Raw genomic sequence first — 18,276 nt, 5'->3', positions numbered from 1 at the left:
GCAGAGCCAGCCGCCGAGGGAGCCGCGTGTGGTGCTGACAGGCGCCGTGGCCATGGGGTGCTTCGTAGGGCTTCTGCCCCTCCTGGCCGCAGCCCCCCTTCTCCTCCTCCAGATCCACTGCGCTGCCGTACCCTCACTCGCCCTCTGCGGCTTCCCCGCGGCGGGCAACGAGAGACCCATCATCGGTAAGGGGCGGCGAAGGGAGGGAGGGAGGTGGCGGTCCCTCAGCTCCTGGCAGCCGTTGGCGCCCCGGGGATTACCGGTCTGCTGGCCCGCCCAGGCTGCCGCGCACAGCGCCGTCGCCAGCCTGCGGGTGGTGGAAACGGCTTCTGCACCCTACGTGAAACCGTGCGCGTGAACGGTCTGAAGCGTGCGTTTAGGCAAAGCTTCTCTAAATCGTGTTACGCCGTACTTTCTCCCTTAAAAAAACAAAAAACAAAAAAACCCAAACAATAACCACAGCTTGTTTAAGACAAGTACTAAACAGTCAAAGCTGAGTCTTGGTCAGCTTTGTGACCAGACATTGCACTTGCTGCCCGGTTGTCTCCCTTTGGAATTCTTGCAGGTGGTAAATTTAAAACTGTAACCTAGCATATAGGCAATTGGAGTTTGATTTTTCCTAAGATTTGTGGCATTTGCTGTTTACGTAGTGCTAATTTTCTTTCCTGGACCACTCAGGGGTATTGGCACAGGAATGTCACTTTAAAGAATTCGCCAGATATGGAAGTTCTTACATCGCTGCTTCATATGTGAAGTTTTTGGAATCTGCTGGGGCCCGAGTTGTGCCAATAAGGTAGATTTTGTATATCCTTATAAGTGGGTAGTAATTGTTTAAGGGTGTCATCTTGGGGCCACACAAAGCAGTTGTGTGGCTTTCCTGAGAATTTGAAGTTCCTCAAAGACTATTTGAAGACACTACAATTTGCAGGATATTTTAGAAATCAGAATAAGTGCAGACTGGAACATGTAATTGTTAGTATTTTTCTTATGATAGTAACCTTTCTCTGAAAAGTATGATATTTTAACCTGTAAAACTACCTCCTGTAGTTTGTGGGGTTTCAAGTTAACTATATTCAATCTAATATGTAGTGGCCTGCAAACACACCTAAGTATCTAGATGCATATACGCATACTATCTTTTGTAACATTCTAAAATCCTAGAACTCAAGTAAAGGAAGAAGGCTATCAGTACTCCTTGAAGAAACCAAAGTCCACTTCTCAGACCGAGTCACAGGCTCCATGTGGTATTTTGTTCTGGTTGTTGGGTAAAAGGTAGCAGAGTAAGTAATGGAACTGATAGTGTATCATGGCCACCAGTTAGCCGTATGATAGTGAATGCACTAAATTCGGATGTTAAGATGGTAATGGTTAGAAGTTAAAAACTATACTGATTCAACCACAGAAAGTCACAATGGGGTGTGTCTCCACAGTCCAATGAATAAGAAGCCAGTGTTCCTCACATTGCTGGTGGAGCTTTCAGAATGGTTGCTAACCAGAAGCACTGATGAACTGAGGCTTCTAATTCTGGCAACTTGAGTTGGATGCGACAAAGCTGGATGCTTTGAATATACCCAGTGTATTAGTTCTGTGTGGCTGTAGTAGCCATCATACTGGTTTGCTGACGTTTTACTGATGCTGAGGTCTTTCCTCTATTTCCACCATGTGAACAATACGATTACTGAAGAATGGGTGTGACACCCTGTTTGCAGCTCTGCCCTTCTTGGAGTCAGTTGGAAACTGGAGTTGCCGGTTCTCAGGAAGTAATAACCATGCCATTCATGTAAATATTAACATTAATGAGTGTCTGCAAAGGGGTCCCAGAGTACCTAACCCTGAACTGTACCTGATGGGGTTCTATTTTCAGTTGTGTGGATTCTCAGTGTCTGCTGAACTGTTTCAGGTGAAATATTTCATTTGATTTGGGAGTATTTTATCCAGTTGAAAGCATGCTTTCTACGGATTTTCTGTCCCTTATGTTTCTGTTCAGTAATGGTGACATTTTTCATGTAAAATATGTAAGTTTCATATGTGTTGTCTAACTATTTTCTTGATGTTTCAGATTAAATCTTACAGATGAAGAGTATGATAAAATATTTCACTCTATAAATGGGTAAGTTTTAGGCACTGATCTTGAAAATCAGTGTTAGTTCTGGTTTTAAGCTCTACCATATTCTCAGCAACGGTATCTTTCTACTTTCTTGGGAGATTGTGCTGAGCACCGCAAACATGTCAGTAAGTTCTAAGACAGAGAACACTATTTCATCCTGTACCTGTCTACCGTCTTTTCTTCTTTGATGAACACGTGTCAGATAATGTGCAAAGGCTCATCTTGACGTTCACCTGTGCTTGTTTGCAGGTAGACAGAAGTGGAATTATAGTGGCTAACAATTTTACAAGTGAAATAGCTCACTTAAATTTTGTTATTTTTTTCCCTCTTCCTCATTTGCATGATCACCTTAGTTTTGGTATTTAATAGCACTTGCAGGGTGTTTCATACCTGTTCCTACCCTTTCCTCTTTCAGCCCTCTCCATATCTCCTCTATCATAAAAGTTTCTGATTTCCAGTCTCTCCTACCCTTTTCTCTTAGGGTGCTTTCTCTCTTGGTGATTGAATGGTCCATCTTGGCTGTTGTGATACCGTGGCTTAGATTTTTGTTTTTTATTAGACAAACATTCTAACTTTTCAGACGACCTTTGAAACTATCGACCCATATGTTCTTCTTTACATTTTAAATGTGAGATAACGTGATCTAATTTAACATCTTACAGTTGTGGACTAAGCAAAGTCAAAACCTTTTATGTTTGCCTCTGTGAGTGCTGCACTTCAGAAGAGTTAAATCAGCTGATTCTACACTTCACAGGCTTGATTGTATGTGAGCCCATAGCATGTGATTGGTCTACTTGTAGTCATGAGGTGCATCTTCACAAAACTGCACAGAGTGACAGAACAGTAGGGGTTGGAAGGGATCTCTATAGAGGTCATCTAGTCCAATCCCCTGCTAAAGCAGGTTCACCTTAATCAGGTGACATAGGAACATGTCCAGGCGGGTTTTTAAAATCTCCAGAGAAAGAGACTCTTAAACTGCTCTGGGCAGCCTCTGCCAGGGCTCCCCTACCCTCAGAGAGGAAAGAAGTTTCTCCTCATGTTCTCTTATACTCTACAGCATGCTCTATACACTGAGAAGTGGGTCTTTACAATCTCACAGTGTAAGCAAATATAAGACAGTGACACTGTCTCCTGTCTGGCTGCTCATGTTGGAGACAAAATGAATCACTTCATCATTTTCTCAATCTGTCTTTGTTTACCATCAGGAGTTTCAATAATGGGGTCTCCCATTTTTCCTCCCTCACCACCTACCTCAATGCAGAAGAGGGTGTGAGGCAAGTAGATCCAATTCTCTTGTCCTGTCTTTGCAGTGGCAGCCAGTTGAGTTTGTGCTATGTAGGTGGGAAAGAATGGTCTATATTTCCAGTTGTTTTATTCCAATGTCAGCTAATGGCTTCCACAGTGTATCTGAGTGTAAATACAAATAAGATCTTTGGAAGGAAGGACTTTTCATTCTCTGGAAACCTAGAATAAGAAAGAGATATGTTCATCTCTCATGTTCTAAAAGGTTAACTCCAGGTTCTTTGCAGTTGCAAATTATTATTAAACTATTAAACACTACCTTCTTAAGATCATGAAATTTACTACAGTAGGGACAGAATTTTATGAATATAGCAATGTACTCCAGAGATAGGCTTTGAAATTCACAATAAACATCATAATTTCTAATCACTTGGATATTCTGGAATACAGGCAGCTGCATTTCAATCTGCTTATGACAGTGTAAAAACATTATCATCGCTACGTAATGGGTTACTTCCTTTCTGCATTAGCAGAGATGACAGTTGTTCTGCCTAATTGGTATTGGCCAGTTTTGGGGTTGAACAAAAGAAACAGGCAAACTTTTTGCCACTTCTAGGTAAGGCTCGCTGTACTTATCTAACTAGAGATCTATAATCTAGCCTGTTTTAAAAATATCTTCAGCTGTACTAATTTTCTGTATTGGCACTGGAGGATAATCTGATTTATATTTTTGTGAATACTGCTCTGGTTTTCCACCAAATACTTGGTGGCTTTTTCATGATCCTGTGCATCATTCACTTCAAAATAGACCTGGTCACAATGTTTTAAACACACGCTTGCCCTGCAAATGCATGGGATCATTTTTGATGTTAGTTGTTTCTCTCTGCTTGTTAGTATCTCATTGATAAGAGGTTGCCATTTCTGGAGAACAGAAGTGTGAATCTGCCAACGATTTTGGTAAAATATCAGCAACCGATGGATGTAGCTTGACTAAACATAATTGAGGTTCTACTGCAGTGAGTTAGGGAGTGCTCACACATTCTTTTCTGTCGGTTATGCGGGAACTGTTCTAGTCCTTCCTCTGTTTCATGTTACCTTCTCTGATGGTAATGGATTACTTTCAATGTCGTCACATGTACATATGAAATCTCTGCTAGACTATCCTGAGTCTTTTTTCGTGCTGTTGAGTTTGGGGAGCTGCACAGAGAATTGCCATTCCTGGTTGATGTGGGAATTAGTTTTTTTGTGATGGAAGAAAATCATGCACAATTTCTTTGAAATTCCCTCTGAGATTGCTTTTTCTTCTTAGGCTATGTTAGATCCTGTGTGACCAAATGTACTTATTTTCCTTTTTAATAGTGTTATTTTGCACTAAGAAGGTCACTCTACCAGGGCCACAATAGTTCTTTACGCAAGTTGAACAGAATGAGTTTAAGATTGGGATCAGGGTTTTAAAGTGGTAGGGAGAGCCAGGTAAGAGTCAAGACAGGATTTGATGTAATAGCGGCACACAACTCCTTTTGTATACCAGCTGGTATCTATATGTTTTGTGTATTTTCTGGTTATTCTTCTCTTCCTTACATTGCGCTGGTCTTGGTCACCACTTTGTGATAGTGACCATTTTTCTGTAGAGGAACAGTAAGATTTAAGATATGATTCAGTTAAAGACTAAGACACTTAAACTTAGCTGTCTGCATGTGCACTATCTAAACTCACATAATGAATGGAGTGCTGGTCAGTACAGCCAGTGGAGACTGCAGGGCTGTTCATCCTACCAGCCAGTTAAGTGTCTGCTCTAGAAAACCTACTGGAATCTCCATTGACTTTTCTGACTAGATCTGTCCAAAATAGATTCCTGAAATGTAGGTGTCAATCTAGACCCGAATCTTACCCTTAAAACCACTACCAAACCTTTCTCTGTGCACATCTATGACTGTCCAGATTTTAGTTTGATCACCGTTGCTAATCAGATTCTTGGATGTTGCCTTTCAGGGTACTTTTTCCAGGAGGTGGTGTGGATCTTAAGACTTCAGAATATTCCAGGGTTGCTAAGATATTTTACCACAAGGCATTAGAGGTAATTACTAAGGAACAGTCTGTTCTTTTTATTGTCACTGTTCAGAGATCAAAATGACAGGGAAGCTCATATTGTCATAGTTTTGCATTGGCATCCAGCGTGTTAACTGTAAGCTCGTAATAAGTAGCTCATTACTGGCTTCTGTATTAAAAACATAATTTAATAACAGACTTCTGAACACCTTCTACTGTTAACATTGTGTCATGGTCTTAAACTCCCAGGTTCTTCAGATGAGAACAGAGTCATTTATTCATTGAACCTAAGGTTTTATATGGATGTGTAGAACTTGCAATAAATGCCTTCCAAAAGCAGAGAGTATCCATTGACACTAGATATTGAACAAAGATATACATAATCACGTATAGAAGTCTCATGACTAAAGCTCAGACTCTGAAGGAATTCTACACGGACTCAAGTAAACCAATTTACAATATGTAAAGGGGGGCCTTAATGTTATATGTTAGAGATTGTGAAACACCTTTGTTCTTGCATATCTCTAAGTAGATTTAAATCTGTCTTTGGAGGTGCAGATGAGGGATCTACATTAATATGTTATATCAGTTTATCTATTTTTTTGAATTGGTAACCGTAAACAGCAGATTAAAGTTTAAGGTAAACACTAGCTTAATCTATAACAAAAAAAGTTGGGAACAGCACTTAAAAGTTATATTACTCATTTTTCGATAATCGTGTAGTCATCAACTTTCTTAAGAAAAGATTTAATTTCTGGGAAAGCTGTTATTTTTCAAAGAACATCAGGAAGGCTCTGAATCCTTATTGAAGATTTAATGCTCTTAAAACATGAGGTGTTCTGTTTTTTTTACAGATAGTAATCAATGCATTTTGAAGTAAAATTTGCATTGTGGCAAGGCATAGAGGTTCACTGAACTTTATGTCCAATCCCACTGAATTATTAATGGTCTTCTGTATCCAAATTGAATTGGAATTTTTTCCTCTTTACTGACTTTATTTTCTTTTCAGCTGCCATTGATTAAAATTGTCACAGAAGTCGTACTTTGGAAAACTTTGCCCAATTCTGGAGGCAGTTACGAGTACTGCTTAAACTGTTACCATGGTAGAAGCGCTCACTGGCAACAAGGAATTCTTCCTCTAGCCTTACTGCTGGCTTTCCAGCAGCAGGCAAGGAAAGGGCAGGCAGTGGCATTCACAGGACCAGTCAGCTGCTGCAGTTCAGTAGTTCGGTGTCCTACTCTTCAGTCCCCTACTCTTCAGTCCCCATGGCACCAATGTTATTCTTTCATCTGTCTTTATTCATAGTGATTGTTAGTCTGTCTACTTCTGATTATTAGTCTGTGTACTTCTGTGTGAGTCTCCCCTGTCTTTTTGAAACTGGTCACTCTGGGAAGTGCAGTCTGTGTCTCAGTATTCGCTACTGGGACAAGGGTTTCTTGTGGTTTGCAGTACTATTGCAAAATTCTGCTGATATTTCACAACAGTTAACTAGACTGCATATGTCAGAATTTTATGATCAGAAAGACTGGGTTTTTTAGGTAGTGTGTGGACTTCAGGTGAGTGAAAGGCAGAAAATAATTTTCAATTCGTTGTAGGTAACCTTTACTAATAAGTAGGGTTTTTTAATGTGCTCTTTGTGATGATTGTGTGTATGGATTTTAATCTTTTGAAGCTTAATTAGCACTATAAAATATTGGTGGTTTTACTAATGTACTCTGAATTTGATAGTCAAGAGCATATTAGCAACTACAGAATTGACTTAATTTTATGTTTTTTAAAAATATATGAGATCTCTATTTCTCTCTATTGCCAAATGTTCACAATGAGAAATTTCTCCATCTTGGTCTGCTTTAATAAAAACAGAGGATGTGAAATGCTAATCCTTATCCCAGTCAATAGAATTTTACTAGCTCAGCAAAAACCTAACTGAAGTACCGTTTCCCAGCTCTTAAATTAGTTTTTAAAAAGTCATGTCTTGGGTGTTGTTTAGTACATGTTTAGCCTCCAGACTAATGTAAAAACAAAAAGAGGAGGAGTGGGCACAAAATATTTATAGCTTGGTTATAATTGTTCTTAAAATGTAGTTTGTTTTTTGTCTTTAGTGGTTTCATTCCTCACATGCAGGAAAGACAGTGACGTTGCAAGTCCTTTGTCTAGCCCTGCATGACAGACGGCCATGAAGCCTGCAGTACTATTAGCCTTCTTTCTGTATGTCTTCCATGTTTCGCTCTGAGAAAAAGCAGTGATATGGGATTTTATTACCATGCTACTAGTAATGCAGTAGGGTAATGTTTTTATTCTAAGCTTGTCACTTTAGCTTTGTCAAAAATGAGTTTTGAGCAAAAGCTGTTTGGAGGAGCTAATGTGCAGTATGCAAGCTTAATCATGTTTAGAAGCGAGAAAGACTACTCAGGTTTCACAAAAATACAAGTTCTGAAACATCCCACCTTGTTTATTCTTTTGACAGCTATTGCCGCTCTTTTTTCTTTTTGTCTTTTATGTTTCTTAAACTCACAATTCAACTTTCTGGAAACCAAGTCTAAGCCTAGTAGTTATAAGAGGCATTTAAGTATGTCACTGAAGACGTTTATGTTTTGTTGATGCAGGTGGGTGGGCGTAGGCATCTGGACACTGCAGAGGGCCCTGACTGCATGATCTGAACGCACTTCATATAAAAGTGCGATACAATTAATAGGCTTTCCCTCGAAATGAGGATAGATTGATCTCTTCTTACATTTGCCTCTGTTGTCATTTTGTGGTTACTGTTCAGGCTGCTCTCAACATTACTTATTCATAGAAAAGAATAGTCAAATTAATATCAGTGTTAGCCTCAGTTTGCTGGTTCAATGACCACGTGTATCCCTAGCCTTCATAATTTGGGAGAAAAGCTAAGGGTAACTGTTTATTTCAATTGTTATTGAAATGTTACAATTACTTTGGTAGCAATTGTACTACTGTAGCAGTTGTACTTCTACACAAAAGCAAGTGGAAAGAATAGGAAGTTCTCTCGGTCTTCTTGTAAATCTTCATTACTTTTTCTGTATGTTATTGTTTTTTGTTTTGAAGGCTAATGATAAAGGAGATTATTTCCCAGTATGGGGAACATGTCTTGGACACGAAGAGCTTACCTATCTCACAAGTGGAGAAGTTTTACTTGTTAATACCAAGACAGAAGGTTTTGCGCTCCCTCTGAACTTTACCTCAGGTGACAAATCCATTACATCTCATGTCTGTTTTGCTGAAAGATGTTGTGTTTTTTTTATACATGATAAAGATGCAGGAGTGAATATTTGAGAAGTTTCTAATGATTATCTCAATAAATTCTTTCCTGTTAAATTGCTATGACTTTTCTAAAGTCAGTGCAGCTCTTATCACTTCTAAAGTAGACATGCGAGCACAGCCATTTGAAACCGACAGTAGTCAGCAAAAACCACAGTTGTGGCTCTTTGAGTCATTTGATAATTTGGACCTAAAGATAAAATATGGGTTTAGGTCTTTTTTTTGTTACTGAGTTGAACAAAATTTGCAGATCTGAAACTCATCAAATTCAGAAAGCAAGTGATTTTACAGCTTTTAAATGTCATGTTTCCTAATGGTGAATATTAGCATTGCTGTCCCACTTGTACAGTACTGAAATCCAAATGATCTCTTAAGATAGAGCTGTGCCACTCAACAGTGCTGGTAAAATGTGACTTCTCTTTTGATACTTTTTCCTTTAATTTGGTAGTAATCCATGTGTGGACTGTGTAGGATTCACTAATTCTGTTGTTTGTGCTCATCGTTAATAGAAAGGTCACTGAAATGAAGGGCAAATAATGATGCTTATTTTAGTGAGAACTTAGGTAGCAAAGTTGGGTCCTCTCTTTGTCAACACTCGTGGATGGTGGTAACAACATGTTGGAAACCTGTTGTAATTACTTCACTGATTTTCCTTGCATCATAGTCTAAAATTATAAAGTTATACTACAGAAAAAAGTATACTTGAATGTAGTGTTTGATTAAATTTGCCTTCAGTTTTAGTCCATCTATTAGCAGCTTGGGTAATGGATAGTATTTTTTTTCTTTATTTGTAATAGCTGCAAAGGACAGTAGATTATTCAAGAATGTCCCTGATGATATATTACATGCATTTGCAACTGAGCCATTGACATCAAACTTTCATAAATGGAGCCTCTCCATGGAGGTAATTTGATAATTTTGTTTCCTGAACACAAACATTTTTGTTCTGTCAAAACTAGAAACAGATGAGCAAATAACATATCTTTCTCCTCCCCCCCTTCTTATTACAGAATTTCACAAAGAATGAAAAGCTTCATAATTTCTATAATGTTCTGACCACTAACACCGATGATGAAGTGGAGTTTATATCTACCATGGAAGGTGGGGAAATCAATTTCTGTTGTAAACTGTAGCTGTAACAAAGTAGTTCTTTAGAAGTGTTGTGGCACTGATGTTAATTTCTACTGCAAGCTTGATATTAGAATAGACTCATAGAATCATAGCATGGTAGGGGTTGGAAGGAACCTTTAGAGATCATCTAGTCCAACCCCCCTGCAGAAGCAGGTCAGCCTAGATCAGGTCACATAGGAACGTGTCCAGGCAGGTCCCGAAGACCTCCAAGGAAGGAGACTCCACACCCTCCCTGGGCAGTCTGTGCCAGGGCTCCCTCACCCTCACAGTGAGATAGTTTTTTGTTATATTTAAATGGTACTTTTTGTGTTGCAGCTTCATCCCATTACCCCTTGTCCTAGAATAGGAGGTTGAGCATCAGCCCTGTCCATGGTCTGGCTGTGAGAAGCATATTCTGTTTGCAGGGATATTTCATCTTGTGAGTAATGACTTAATTTGCTCACCTGCTGATACACTGTTACACTTTAGCACTGGAGTATCCTGTGCTGTGATTTGAAGACTACAGCGCTCATCCTGTAGTTAATCCCTCTGCAGAGCAGTGTGCCTCTTGCACTTTGCTTTCTGTCTGTCTGCTTACATTTGCATTCCTGTTTGCTGTACAGGAAGAACAATTCAGGATACTGAGGTAACAGCAACATGCTTCATTAACAACAATACTGAAAATTGCCCTCCTCCAAAAGCCTTCTATTTTGTATGTTTTGCACCAGGCTTGTCCAGATGAAGGAACAAGTTAACTCTGTAGGCAGTGGTTTATCTTACTGATGCACTACTAGCAGCTCTGCAGTACAGCCCAGCTGTTGGCCCATGGGATTCTTTTGGCATACTGACTGTCCTCCAGGAGAGAAGAATAGCAGTTTGATCAGAAAATCTGATTAGACTAATGACATATATCTTGCCTGCTTGCAAGCAGTTTATCACAGAACAGTCATCAACTGCTGTGCTGCTATTCTCTCTAGGTGATTTAAGGACTGGCTTTCCCTTGCGTGTTAGGCCTGGCACAGAGCATGTGGGAACTGCCACTGGGTTGACTGGGCCTTCAAGAAGATTCTAAGACTTGAATCTGTCCCATGGAACTGCCAGGGCTATCTTGTGTGGCAGTGAAAATTGAATGTTGAGTGATGCTGGCAGTAGATAGGAAATTTTTAGACTGATACACTTGTAACATTATTTTTTTGTATATCTATTAATTCTGAAATTAATAATCAAAACAGTGATGTGCAAAAATCTTCTTGCATGGAATGAAACCTTTGGTTTACAATGTCCGTTTTTTTTCCTCAGTGCCACTGTGACTTTAACATTAGTTTCAACTTGCCGTTTTAAGTTTTTGTGAGACTGTTGATGAAACTGTATCTTCTTCTGTGAGTTTCTTTTGCAGTAAGAGGAAGCACATAATTCTCAAGGCATAGATGTTGCTTATATGCTTTGTGTCTGTTGCAGCATACAAATATCCAATTTATGGTGTCCAGTGGCATCCGGAGAAAAATCCTTTTGAGTGGAAGAATTCGCCAGGCATTCCACATTCCCCATCAGCTGTAAAAGCAGCATATTATATAGCTGACTTCTTTGTTAATGAAGGTAAAAAGTTTATGATCTATAAATGTCACTTTTTAGAGTGAAGTATTAGTGAAAACCTTTGAAGAGGACAGATCTCTTTTTCAGCTGTCAAAGTTCAGTACCTCTTACTGCTTTCTGAGGAGATTACTCTGCAAGCTTTATAAGCTTATAAAAACCCAAGGGATGCTAGAAATAGAATGATTTAGTAAAAGTGACATCAAAAGGCCAGACATTCCACAAACTCTTTTCAGTAGAGCGGCTCAAAAGCATTGTTTGTGCTGTGACTTTCTGTTGTTTGAAATCATTGTTGTAACATTTTAGCCTCGCACAAAAGACAATGAATCAAACAAACAAGATACCCTTCATTCATAAATCCAGAGGTTTGTTCAACGTGTTCACAGTTTTGCTTGCAAAATAGATGCGTCAAGGTTATAAACACTGCTTGGACAGTATATGGATGTATCAAAAGGGATGGAGTGTGGTGCCTAACATACCACATAAACTATAGACAGCACAGGAAGTTCTTGAATTTTACTAAGCTTCTCCTTTATTTATACCCTATGAAGCTGGAACTAACTAATGTGTAAAATTTTGATAATTTTTGACCCCTCTGGTCTATTTACTATAAATAAGCAGGATATAAATGCAGAAATATTTGAAGATATCAGACAGTATTTTTTTTATACTGAAGCTGTTTTGCTGAAATACCATTTTCACGTTTTAAATTGACTATTTGTGAAATTGTCTTACCTGATTGATTGGGACCTCTAATCAGGAGAGACACCCAGTTGGAGAATGCAGACAGTGATTTAAAGAAATGCAACTTGTCCTTACCTTATCAGTGAGAGTGTTAAAATAAAAACTGGGCTTCCTGCAAGTTGAAGTTTGTTTGGTTTTTTTTTTTCCATAATGTCCTACTCCTTTTTGTGAAGAGGTAGCAGAATCGCACAAAATTCTTTGTCAGTGTCTCTAAGCTGCCTGTATTTTAAAAATATTGATAGAGTACTTATGGGAGACTAGGACAAAAATAAAAGGGAAAATAGGAGAAAGTGTAGTCTGAATCTCTTTTTCATTTTGTAGGCTAATATTAAAATGCATCATGTTTCCTAGTTTTGTTTGCTGCATTCTCTGGTGTCTCCACACTGTATTACAGGCAGAAATAAGCTTGCTCAGGCCAGTGTCCATGTAATTGTGGCAAAGTAAGTGCCAACCCTGCTTGTAAGTCCTGTTGGGACACAGCATGTGTGAGTTTGTATATAACAACAAATAACAAGCTTGTGCATAGTACCACACAGATGTGTCACTGACTTTTGGATCTGTTGGCCTTCAGTTCTAGTAGAGCAAACTTGTGTCAGCCAGCTGTATGTGTCTACCCTCTGTCTCACATACCAAATCCCAAGTTATCCTTCATTAGCTCACCAATCTGTGTACAGCTGCCTCTGACAAGTTCTTCATATTGTAACATTGGTGTTTCTGGCTAATGTAGGGCAGAATGTCTTCCTTAAATTTGAAAATAAACCATGGGGTGAAAAAAATGAATTGTTTTCAGTGGGCAAAATTCAGTGGGTTAATTCATGATGACTTAAGCATTCCATTGAATCATTTTCAGACCTATCCATCATTAATTTTAACTTGCGTAGAGTTGCTAACATGATACACCAGACAAAGATTAAGTTTTACCTGTCCTCAAGAGCACAGTCAATGCTACCACTGCAACTTTCAGTACACTGATAGTCTGATGCATTGGTTTCAGTATTGCAACTACTGGTGTCTCTGGTATACCAGAGATAGTATATATGGATAATATGATTAATGTGAGTCTTAGCTTTAACCTCATAATTACATTTCTCCCTCTCCAGTAATAAAATGTGCCGTAACCAGATTTGTGAAGATGTATCCTCACAGTTCTTTGCATACAATTACTGGAATTACGTTTGCTGTTACACCACAGAGAATAACTTAGTTTGATAAGAATGATACTGTCAAGGAAGATAACAGTAAAGTGATCTGTACTTTTCCAATGTTTTACAGCCCGCAAGAGCCTCCACTCTTTTGCCAGTGAAGATGAGGAAACAAAAGAATTGATTTATAATTATACTCCAATTTATACGGGAACATTTTCTTCCTTTCAGCAAATCTATTTTTTTGATTGAGTATTGTGTCGAAGGTGCAGGGTTGCTATTTAGAAATGGAATTATTTGCCAGCATTGCTTAATTAAGCTGATAGAGCGCACTGCGCGTGACAGAAAGCCAGAACTGTTCTCTTCCTTTTCACTGATTTATCCTGTGTTTATTCTGCACTGTCAGACCATTAATATAAAAATTTACATTCAATAACATAGTAATTGTCTTGGATCACACTTTTAAGGCAAGCTACAGAAAGGTACATTCTTCTTCCAGGGAAGAGGTCTTCATTATGCTTATAAACTCAGTCATGTTTAGTAGAAAGAAAAATGCTGTATTCACGTATTTTAAAACACGAAAGTAAAATGTTAGGGACTATGGTAGCTCTAGAAGTACGTTTGCTTAGTAAAATCCTATCCTTTAAAAATGATTTAACAAATTAAACTCTTGACTTTGTCTTAAATATGTATATGGAACCAACTTCTTGACAGGGGCTATTTTGTCATTTGAAAAATTGACCAAAATATTAAAGCAGCATGATAGCAAACAGACATTTTTACCTAAAAAGCAAATGTTAAATCCCATTTGTGGACCTGTTTCTCTTGTACAATCAGCATTCTTAGGAGCACTTACACCTTGTGAGACCTACGTAAACAGGAGGATGCAGTGTAAGCTAGGCATTGCAAATTACAGGTAAAATAGGGAAGTTTGGAGGGCATAGTTAAGTAATGATTCCACTTTCTGTTCTTTTCAAATTCAGTTTTATATGTCCTCCAAGAATTGATCTGCAAGTAACTGGAATCAGCAGATAGATAGGACATGCAGACATACATTTTCTTTATACAGCCTGACTTTTTCTGTAGCTACTGGATAGAATTCTCACTTTGCGTCAAGAAGTAGTTTGCCATTAACTTAATAAGTTTCTGTCTTGTTGGATAGTTTAATGGAATTTGACTTCAAACGGCAGATGAATGTATAGGAGAAACCTAGTAGTGTTGACATAACGTGATAATAGCAGTTGCATTCAATACTGTGATACCTTTTTGTTTTCTTTTCCTTTGCTGTACGCTTAGTGAAAATTTTGTTTAGTGGTTTTGTGCGGTGTCCAAAAAGGAACTGTGATAAGACAATCAAATATAACTCTCCTCTATTGCACAGCTTCCAAACTCTGCTAAAACATCAGTAGGGATTTGGAGTTAACGAAGAATTCAAGTTTATACTTCTGCGGTTTTGTGGTACCTTATACTCTCAAGGCTCAAATCTGAATAAAGCTGATACGTTTCTCAGGTTTTTCAAGTAAAAGACTCTCAAACTTATATTTTATCATGAAACAACTGTATAAGAGAATGTGAAATGCATTAGTTAAAAAACTATAAGGAAGCATTAACTGTGACTTACCATAAAGACACTACCAGCTAATGACAAGTTTAAACTTGTGATATTGCAGATTATTTCTACATTTGTCAGATGAGCCAAATTCAGTAAATGAAACTTAATTTTTAATATAGGTGACTTTACTGTATAACCTGACTCCTGAGTAGAACGAAGTGTAAAAAGAGGATTATGCACCATAGTTGCATGCCAAACTATGTCCAATCTTCTTGTTCAGGCTGAGTTTGTTGAAATATCTGTAAGAATTTGCCTAAGGAGGGCAAGAAAAACAGGGATCAATCTTAAAAGTGAATTGTCTGCTTACTGCAACAGCAGTAATTAGTTCCTAAGAATGTAACTACAAGGAATATTGTGTGTAATATGGTGAGAGAGCAGTGTATTTATTATAAATTTGTATGTGTCTTTCCTTTATATCCTTTAACTTGTGAAGCCTTATTTGATGGTATCCATGATTTTTCTATGATAAATAAACTTTTATTCTAGCAGGTGTGTATTTTTGTTCACTTTTAGATACTGTGGATAAAGGATGAACAATCATTGTGGATTTATTTTGATCTCTGCCAGCTGCAAATCAGGGGCCTACTGTAACCTATTTGTGCTTGCTATGGTCATATCAGCAAGTCAGAGTGAGAGCCATGGCCCAGCACAGAGGTACTTACAGCACAGTTCAGGCAGGGCCCCGTGGCCAGGGCCAGAGCTTAAATGCACTCACAAACTGCTGCTGAGACCAGAGCAGAAGCTTTCAGCAAGGCCGCCTACAGCTCTGTCTCATGCAGCCTTTTCACAGTGGGGTCGTCCCAAGTGCAATGTGTCAGAGCTTGCTTGCGCACATACAGACGAACACCTACACAGGTGCAAAGGGGTTGCAGAACCAGTGGATGCTCTCAGAGCTCCAAGAGCTGTAAGCAAAGCAACTGCTGTCTACAGTGCTCAGTGACATGAGGACAGTCTGATGCTTCTAACCCCTGACATCTTCCATCAAGTTCTACAGTCAGAAGCAAACCATAGTAACTATAGCCCTTAGACCTCCTCTCTGCTCCAAGTGATTTCGTAGAATCATAGAATGGTAGGGGTTGGAAGGGACCTTTACAGATCATCTAGTTTAACCCCTCTGCAGAAGCAGGTCCACCTGGATCAGGTTGCACAGGAATGTATCCAGACAGGTGTTGAAAATCTTCAGAGAAGGAGACTCCATACCCTCTGGGCAGCCTGTGCCAGTGCTCCATCACTCTCACAGGAAAATAGTTTTTTATATTTAAATGGAACTTTACGCCTTATCCTGTCACTAGATACAACAGAAAAAAGGGATGTCCCAACCTCCTGACACCCAGCATTTATACACTTATTAATGAGATCCTCCCTCAGTCTTCTCCAGACTAAATAGCCCCAGTTCCTGCAGCCTTTTCCCATAGGGAAGATGCGCCAGATGTTTTTTCATTGCTCAGACAGAACTTCTAATGTAGTTTTTAGGATTAATGCTGGAAAGAGGAGGAGCCTGTGGCTTTGCTCTCAGATTATTCAGAGTATGGTTTATGAGCCTAACCATCTTGCTGCTGCATGGAAAAAAACCCCATCGATGAGCAAGGTATCTTGCAGGTTGTGTCAAATCGTCTTTAATGGCTTTCTCCTTGTATTATTCTGCTTTAACACTAGGTGTCCCACAAGAACCAGTATTTTGTGCACTTTCGTGGTTGAGTGTGGTGGTGTCGCAACAATTTAAAGTGGCATGTTGAGTACTGTGGGATTTACTTATGTACCAGTGGATTTGGGATGTGGGAAAAGGGAGGAGACAGAATAAGAGTGGTTTAACTGACCAGATTAGCAGGATTGCAAGACAGAAACACAGTACATGAGCACAGAATTAATTCAGATAGGATTAGATCTTGTTTCTGATGAATATTTCAAACATATGAGCATTAACTGGAGGTGACTGGAATCATATCCCCACTTTCACTTTTTCCTCCCCTGTAGCTATAGAATCTGTCTTGGTTCTGTTCTCTGTAAATATGAAACTAGTTAATGTAAAACAGCACAGTTTAGATGGGAAGAACTGAGAATGTGAGCTTGAAAAACTTTTGCCTGGGAGGCAGGAAAGAGAAGTTTGAGTTCCTTCAGGTAAGAAAGAAATTACAGGGAAGAAATTTAGTGTTCTAAGTACTGAGTTTAAGAGAGAGGGCCTAACCCACAAACTGCATTGTGGGGAAAAACCTGAAACAACACACCCAAAACCTCACTCCTTGTGGCCTGACCACAATTCCCTCACACAGTAGTGAATCCAAAGCAGAGATTTGTGTCTGAGCACTTCAGTACTGACTAATTTATTTTTCAGCTAAGTTTTAACCATTTTTTCCCTTCAGCATCAATGCCACCTTATTCATTGCTGTGGATGCCACTCAGGGAAATTATATTGAAAGCCAGACTGTACTGCACTCCTGGGCAGATTTCCATCAAAATTAATGGCTTAGTAGGGACATAGGATGACAGCAAAGAAAGTACAGGGATTGTTTGAACAACCAGGAAGAACAATGATGAATAGTTTCCCAATTGTGTGTTATCGCTGTGTTACGCTAATGAGGCAGGAGTCCTAATGAGGGAGGAATAACTCTGTGTGTGATCAGGCAGCTGAAGACTGCTGCCAGTGCATACTTGGAAATGTCTGGGTTTGAGGTAGAAGAGTGTACACAAGAAGATTTCACACAGTAATTAAGTTTTTATTTTATCTGGAGTTGTTTTGGATTTTTTTCCTTCTGTGGAGTACAGTTGTACATACCTGGTGGTGGTGGTGACAGAAAAGAGATGGGTTGGCTGATGTTCAAGTCACATTAAGGTTTCTAAATGGCTGTTCAAATTATTTTGGTTTATGTACTTATGTGGAAGACAGATTGGCAGATACTATGAGGTGATTGATTACCTTCCCTTTGTTAGCCTTGTGTCTTTCCTCATCCATCGCTTATTTTTTAGGTGAGGAATATCCTGCCCAGGGCCACCTGTTGATCAGGATACTATTCCAGCTTTCATCACTTCCTCACAAAGTTTATGTTTGTTTCATAACATAAGCATTATGTTTTGAGAGACAACTTTGTATGTTCTCATATAATCATCCAACTGTTTCAACTGAAAGAAGAGTGAAACTTGCACTATTGCTGTATGGTGGCTTTTAGCTGCACCATAGTGCAGCAAGTCAGGAAAAAACTGTGGAACAGATGAAAACATATCTTTATATAGACATTTTATTTTAAGGGAAGCTAAATCACATCACGTCAGGCTTAACCCCTGATCGCTCACTGCTGGACATCTTATGTTTCCCCTTATTTCTTTCTTGGCCATTTTCATAATGGAGTCCAGGCTATTTTATAATAACTGCCCTTTTGTCAACTGTTCCTGCAAAGGCTTAGTG

The 18,276-nt window shown here is 39.0% G+C and overlaps 1 protein-coding gene across 1 annotated transcript; it reads left to right on the top strand.

Annotated features, from left to right (window-relative positions):
* Positions 1-8: 8 nt before the first annotated feature.
* GGH (gamma-glutamyl hydrolase) lies at positions 9-15,324 on the top strand. Its single transcript, XM_061995098.1, has 9 exons — positions 9-185; positions 679-793; positions 2,060-2,110; positions 5,342-5,426; positions 8,466-8,604; positions 9,476-9,582; positions 9,689-9,779; positions 11,247-11,384; positions 13,395-15,324. Exons 1-9 carry the CDS (start codon positions 53-55, stop codon positions 13,514-13,516), a joined length of 981 nt encoding a protein of 326 aa, XP_061851082.1. The 5' UTR covers positions 9-52; the 3' UTR covers positions 13,517-15,324.
* Positions 15,325-18,276: the final 2,952 nt, after the last annotated feature.

Source organism: Colius striatus, chromosome 4 (genome assembly GCF_028858725.1).
Source record: "Colius striatus isolate bColStr4 chromosome 4, bColStr4.1.hap1, whole genome shotgun sequence".
Lineage (NCBI taxonomy): Eukaryota > Metazoa > Chordata > Aves > Coliiformes > Coliidae > Colius > Colius striatus.
This window is presented reverse-complemented; position numbering and strand designations above follow the sequence as displayed.

What these genes read in the sequence shown, in the direction of transcription:
- GGH (XM_061995098.1), top strand. Translation starts at nt 53, where the DNA reads ATGGGGTGCTTCGTAGGGCTTCTGCCCCTCCTGGCCGCAGCCCCCCTT. An exon ending in CAACGAGAGACCCATCATCG is followed by an intron (nt 186 to 678) that starts GTAAGGGGCGGC and finishes TGGACCACTCAG; the next exon opens with GGGTATTGGCACAGGAATGT. An exon ending in TTTACCACAAGGCATTAGAG is followed by an intron (nt 5,427 to 8,465) that starts GTAATTACTAAG and finishes TTTGTTTTGAAG; the next exon opens with GCTAATGATAAAGGAGATTA.